Raw genomic sequence first — 6,827 nt, forward strand, 5'->3', positions numbered from 1 at the left:
CAGAGTGGGGAGCCCCCAGCACCTCCCTGGCGAGGGTCACCCCCTGCCACTTCTCGGTAGGTCAGCCCAGATGAGGCCACCTGCAGAGGGGAGAGGAGGGGAGGTCACAGAGGCCAGTGGCCAGTGTCCGGGTCTAGGTGGCAGCTTGCCTGGGACTTCTACGAACCAGACACGTGCCTGCCCAGTTAGCAGCTGGAGACAGGATTCAGCAGCCGGAAGGCTCAGACAGACAGACAGACAGACAGGCCTTCGCGGGAGGTGGAGCAGGACGGATGGAGGGGCGCAGAGCCTGGGACTGGGAAGATGCCCCCGGCCCAGGGCGAGGACGGAGTGCAGGCTTGCCTCACCCCCGGGCAGCGGCCCGCTGTGCCCACGACGCCCCTCCGAGGTCAGTGCCTGCTGAGGAGGCGGTGTCACGTCGCGCTGTCCAGACGGCGGCAGGACCAGGTACGCCTACGAACAGATTCCCGGGACTTGTCAGCACCGCCTCGTCGGGCTGTGCTTGTCGCCGGGGCTCCGGAGCGTCCGTCCTTCTTCCGCGGGCATCCCACGGCCGGGAACGCGTGGGAAGCACAGACTTCAACCGGAAAAACGACCGACTTGTCCGTAAGAGCTGGTGACCCAGGGACGCCCCTTCCGTCCGACGTGCTACACGCGGCTGCCGTGAGCGGTGTTAAAAACAGGGGGCTCTGAAGACTGACGTTTCAGGATCCCGGGCGTACATGCAAACAAGCCGAAAATGCAACCCTCTGCACGTGACAATCAATAATTACGTCAGGCAGCCGCACCTCGGCCGGTGACCGTGGTCTGTGACTGCCCGCAGGCCACACAGACCCCCCTGTGCTCGCCGGGGCCCGCCCTGCCGCGCCCTGTCTGGGGCTCCCTGACCGTGAGGCCGCAGACCTCAGGCTGGTGGGGACGCGGTGCCGGCCCAGCCGCCCTCCGGCCAGCTCACCGGTGGCCCCACGGAGTCCGGTGATGCCCGCTAAGTTGTTCCGAGGTCACACCTCCAGGCGCCAAACCAGAGCAGACGTGGTGGAGCTGGGTGTCGGGTCAAGGAAAGGGACGGGGTGGTTTTGAGGCTCTGAGCGCCTTGCTGTTTGCAAGATCTGAGTAGTCAGCGCAGGTCCGGGCGCCGGCTGCGGCGTCACGGGGCGACGGCCCTTCGTCACACACCGAGCCCTCCTGGCCTTCCCGGCAGCAGGCACAGGCCTGAGCCTGAACCGTCCAGCGCTCCTGGCCACCAGCACAGACCACACACTGCGTGGGGATCCCGTACACGCTGGGGCTCGGGAGGGGACGGGGGGACCCCGCAGAGGCGGCGGGGAGCCTGCCCGGTCGTGGTGCTGGCCTGGGGGGCTCATGCCCGGGGTCCCGCATCTCCACCAGGCTCCTGCCGTGAGCACGAGGCCTCGAGACTGGAGCCTCCGCGCTGCCTGCAGGCAGGTCCGCGTCACTGCCACCCACAGCGCCCGCGGGGTCGGATGAGGACAAGGGACAGGCCCTCCTCACAGGACGCCGGGCCTGTGGTGGCTCTGGGTGGCGGCGTGGAGCCCCGGGGCGCAGAGCACGGGGCTGGCAGCCAGTGAGCATGGGCAGGGTGTGGCGGGAGCACGGTGCCCGGACGGCGGCCACAGGATGTGAGGGCCTGGGAAGGGAGGGTGGAATGTTCCAGAAACACACCTCCGGCAGCACTTTGGAGATGGGCCAGCAGAGAGGACAGAGACGGTGGGAGACGTAAATTCTGCACCAGCAGGACCCGGGGCTTTTCCGAGCTGACAGGCCAGGGCCCAAGCCTCAATGCCAGGACCATCCCCTGGGTAGAGAGCGGGAAGGGGCCCGGGGCGGGGGGTGGGGGGGGGGGACTGGCCGGCTCTCCGAAGGGGTCACCCAGGGCCAGACACTGGAGTCCCTGCTGTCCTGACGGCCTGACCGCTGCTGCCCACGTCTCTCCTGGTGCAGATGCTAAGCCGGTGGCGGACGCCCAGGGGCTCTGTAGCGGGAGGAGCCCTCAGGTCCGCGCTTTCCTCCCCTGGGTGGGCAGTGAGTCCCAGTGTGAACATGTCGGACACGGTGACGGCACACGAAACCCCGCAGGCCCTCTCACCTTTGCCGCCAGTGAACACTCGGGTGGATTCCACACTTTTCTGAGTCCCCTTCGTTAATGAGAAGAACGCAGATCCACAGAGCTGGTGTCATAGTCCCAGATTTTCTTCGGGAGTGTAGTGTGCTGGGTGCCCACTTCCCAGCTTTCAACCGCAGATCCAAACACTCAATGAACCGCGTGTAAGAAACAGGAAGACGATGGGGGTCCCTGGGGGCTCAGTCAGTTAAGCGTCTGACTTCAGCTCAGGTCATGATCTCACAGCTCTGGGGTTCGAGCCCCATGTCAGGCTCTGTGCTGACAGCTCGGAGCCTGGAGCCTGCTTCCGATTCTGTGTCTCCCTCTCTCTGAGCCCTTCCCCTGAGCACACTGTGTCTCTCAAAAATGAATAAATGCTTTAAAAATTTTTTAAAAAGGCACTAGAATAACACTTTTAACATATGGAGAGAAAAAGAAAGTAAGGATTCTTTGTCCAGGAAAGAATATATTTCAGACAGGAGGACGGACTCACAACTTTGCCGGACACAGGACACCGGTGAGCCTGCGCCGGAGGGAAGGGCTGAGGAAGGGCTTCGGCAGGAGGAAGGGGGCGCGAGCTGAGGGAGGCGCTCCGCATCCACACGAAGGGACGGGGCTCCGGCCTCCCTGGCGCTGTGAGTGAATGAATAGAACCTTCAGAAGCTGTTATTGACATTTCTAGAAAACGTCATCAAATACACCCGCCACGAACTGCGGGGGCTGTGACATACAGGACAGCATGGAGGCGGCAGACGGGGGCGAACCCGCCAAGGCACCCGTGCCGCGTGCCACGCATCTAACGGCCATTTCGTAACCATAAAGGGCCAATTTATGGAGCAGACACGATGACGCTTCTGAACCTAATAACACCTTCGGGGGCGTAATGAGCTGTTGACAGTCTCCTGGGAACGCGAGCGTCCGGAGGCCCCCGTATAAACGTTGCTCCTGTGTGTCTCTGGTTTTAGTCTTGTGCGCGGTGCTCCCTGCACCTTCAGCTTTGGGGCATCGCGCCCCCCTCCACTTGGCTATGAAAAGAAACGGCCCTGGCAGGCGGGGAGTGGCGGTCGGAGTGCGCCTGGCCACACAGCCTCTGGCTCCTGGGACTCCGGCCTTTGCATCTACACCCTGAAGATAGACTGTGCTGGGGGTCATGGGCGGGGGATACACAGTGCAGCCGTTCTCCGGGCTGCAGGGCGTGGAAGCCGCTGGAAGCTGGGCCACGGTTCGAGGGCCGGGTGCCGGGAGCACAGCCCAGAAGCCTCGCCGGCCCCCCCACGGCTCCCCTGCCCTGTCACGTGCATTTCTCCAAGCCTCCAGCACCGGCCCTCAGCGGCTACCCAGCACTGACCTTCCTGAGCCACTTACATGTCAACCGATGGGGGTAGGAGGGTTGACAGGTGCTGACTTGTTCTGACTTTGTTTTCCAAACTGCCCTGGTTGGTGAGAACCACAGACAGGTCACGCGATTACTTAGCTCGATAAATGCAAGGGATTAGTAGATGGAGGCCTTAACGGAGGGCGTTCTTGGCAGCGGGGAGGGCTGCTCCCTGCTTCCTGTGCTCGTCAGGGGCAGCCTCACAGCACTCATGGGCACAGAAGCACCGAGCTCCGCGGCGCTTCCCAGAGCACACGGTGTGGGGGAGGGGGGAGCAGACAGGGCACACGACAGAAACTTTCCTGAACACGAGGGCCCATTTTATTTTATTTTATATTTTTAAGTGTAATTAGTTTTGAGAGAGAGAGAGAGAGGGAGGGAGGGGGAGGGAGAGAGAGAGAGAGAGAGAGAGAGAGAGAGAGGGAGGGAGGGAGAGAGATAGAGGGAGAGTGAGCAGGGGAGGGGCCGAGGGAGAGGAAGGGAGAATCCCAAGCAGGCTCTGCACTGTGGGCACAGAGCCCGATGCGGGACTTGAACTTCTGAGACAAACTGTGAGATCGTGACGTGAGTCAAGATCAAGGGTCAGATGCTTAACTGGCTGAACGGACCAGGCGCCCCAGCGAGTGGGGTCACTTTGAAGCTGTGGACCCGCATGTGTAAAGCAGTGCACGTGCCAGCCAGCCGACCTCCGGCCTCCTTTTCCTGCATAAGTCTTGTCTTGTTTGGGACACTGTCTCGCTCCGTGCACGTACGCCTCTCTGGATCTCAGCTTTGAAACATGGACAGTGAAATTGGGGAGGATGAACCCACATAAAACCCTTTTATATGGCATGAGTGTAACAGAAAGAAGGAAGCTCAGAACCTCTGTCCTTTGAAGAGAAACAGTCATCTGGAAATCAAGTCTTTGTCTTTTCCAGTAACCTTCCAACTAGTCTTCAGGGTGGATGCAGAAAGCAGTGGATGCAGAAAGGTCTGGAAGGATATTTCCGGGGGATGCAAGTGATGACAAATTATTAAATTTTTCTTTACACATTACTGATTTATCTTCATTCATTTCATGTAACACATATCACCTTTGTAATAAAAATGTTAATAAGGAACATTGTTAGAGAAAAGCAACTTTATTCTTTAAAAAAAATACTGATTTCTGGGGCACCTGGGTGGCTCAGTCGGTTCAGCCCCTGACTTTGGCTCAGGTCTCGATCTCATGGTTCACAAGTTTGAGTCCTGCATCGGGCTCTGTGCTGACAGCTCAGAGACTGGAGCCTGCTTCAGATTCTGTGTCTCCCCCCTCTGCTCCTCCCCCACTTACGCTCTCTCTCAGTCTCTCAAAAATAAATGAACATTTAAAAAATTTTTAAACAAAAAATTAAAAATAATACAAAAAAACACTGATTGGAGCGTGTGGGTGGCTCAGTCACTTGAGTGTCTAACTCTTGATTTCGGCTCAGGTCATGATCTTGCAGTTCGTGAGTTAGAGCCCCGCACCGGGTTCTGCACTGTCAACTTGGGATTCTCTCTCTACCCTCCCCTATTAGTGTACTATCTCTCTCTCTCTCTCTCAAAATAAACATTAAAATAAATAAGTTAATTTTTTAAATCACTGATTAAGAGAGTGTTTGTATATAATGCACACGGCCTGTCGTGCTAAAAAGAACTCATCAACTCACCAAAGACTAAATCCCAAAGTAATTATTAGTTTTCAGCAGCAGTTTCATGAGTCAGAAGCTTTAGCATAGCCTCTGGGGTTTTCTACCATCCCCCCTGGCACGAGCCCCCATTCCACTGGGCAGCCCAGGCCACTGCCCCCTAATTAGATGACGTGGTGTGGGGACTGACTTAGCCCAGTGCCTGGCAGTGGCCAGTGCCCGACCCCACCGTGAGGTCCTGCAGAATCAACGTCACTACACCCTGCTAGATGGCCACCCGCCTTCCCTCCAGGGGTAAATATCCGTGGAGTCATGGGCAGCAGGCAGGGAAGGTCTCCCCAAAATCAGCATCTCCCCCTGTCCTCCGTCACTGCCGCTAACCCTCTCCTGCAGCAAATCCTGCGGCCAGGTGGGTGCTTCCCCCAACGGGCCATGCTCTAGCCCTTTAAGCTGCTAGAATCTTCAGAATTTTCAGCCTTGGCACTGTTGGCATTTTGGGCTGAGCGATTCTTTGTCGTCGGGAGTGGGGTGGGGTCCTGCACATTGTAGGACAGTTATCGGCACCCCTGGGCTCCACCTGCTAGATTCCAGAAGCATCCAACCCCCAACATTGTGACAAAAATATCTGTAGACACTGCCCAGTGTCCCGTGTGGGGCAAGAGTGCCCCCAGCTGAGAACCACTGTTACCAGTTCACAAGTTCTTCGCCTTCCCATGAGGTGAGGATGGTAGGTTAATACCGCGTCAAAACCCCCAAAGACATGAACCTTTAAGACCTTCTCAGGAGCAGCTGCTTGTGAGAGTCAAGATTTGTCTGCCAGTTTAGTGCAAACTTTCTCCCTTATTAGTGGCCACCAGGAGGCTCTGGGAAAAGGAAAAAATTAGGCAGGTCCCTGTGGGGCTGAGAGAGGGGAGGGGGTGTTCAGCCAGCTGGTACTCTCAAATTCATTCATGGGGCATAAAACGAGCAGGGCAAGCTGGTCAGTCACGTGGCTTTCATGCCATCCATGTTCTCATTTTGTACTTCCGACCCTCATGTCATGGTAGCCAGCCTCCTGCACCTCGCGCCCCTCTGCATCTCCACCCAGGTATTAAAAAATTTTGTGTTTGTGTTTTTAAATTTATTTTTGAGAGATAGAGACAGCACAAGCAGGGGAGGGTCAGAGAGAGAGAGGGAGACACAGAATCCAAAGGAGGCTCCAGGTTCTGAGCTGTCAGCACAGAGCCCGATGCAGGGCTCGAACACACGAACCATGAGGTCATGGCCTGAGCCGAAGCCAGAAGCTTAACCGACTGAGCCACCCTGGCACCCCATCCACCTGGGTATTTTAGGGTCAGCTCAAACTCAACATGCCACACCGCAACTGGCTTTCCTCCCAAACCTGTCTCCCCTAGTGACCCTCATCCTGGTAACTGGCACCACCGTGCACCGAACCGCTCGAGTCATTCTTGGTTCTCCTGTTCCTCTCCCTCACCTCCCATGTCCGTCAGGCGTGTCAGCTCTGCCTCTAAAAGCACGTCCCTGCAGGCCGTGTCTCCTCTAGCTCACCGTCTGACCCTCAGAGCACGCCTGAGGCCGCTGGCTGCGCCGGGCCGGTGGGCGGGGCGTGGGCGGGGCCTGCGAGGAGCCGGAGGAGGGGCCTGCGCGCGCCGGGGGCGGAGCCTGCGCTGGGGCAGTGGGC

General features: G+C 58.1%; 1 protein-coding gene across 1 annotated transcript in view; it reads left to right on the forward strand.

The window, feature by feature from the left end:
• The first annotated feature begins 303 nt into the window (after positions 1–303).
• The window catches only part of MED31 (mediator complex subunit 31), an 11,995-nt gene continuing 5,471 nt past the window's right edge, over positions 304–6,827 (forward strand). The window contains exons 1-2 of the mRNA XM_029928764.1: positions 304–447; positions 5,540–5,555. Of these exons, the coding sequence (XP_029784624.1) occupies positions 304–447; positions 5,540–5,555 (160 nt within the window). The remainder of the gene's footprint in view (positions 448–5,539; positions 5,556–6,827) is intronic.

The sequence above is a fragment of the Suricata suricatta genome, chromosome 17 (assembly GCF_006229205.1).
Source record: "Suricata suricatta isolate VVHF042 chromosome 17, meerkat_22Aug2017_6uvM2_HiC, whole genome shotgun sequence".
NCBI classification, from domain to species: domain Eukaryota; kingdom Metazoa; phylum Chordata; class Mammalia; order Carnivora; family Herpestidae; genus Suricata; species Suricata suricatta.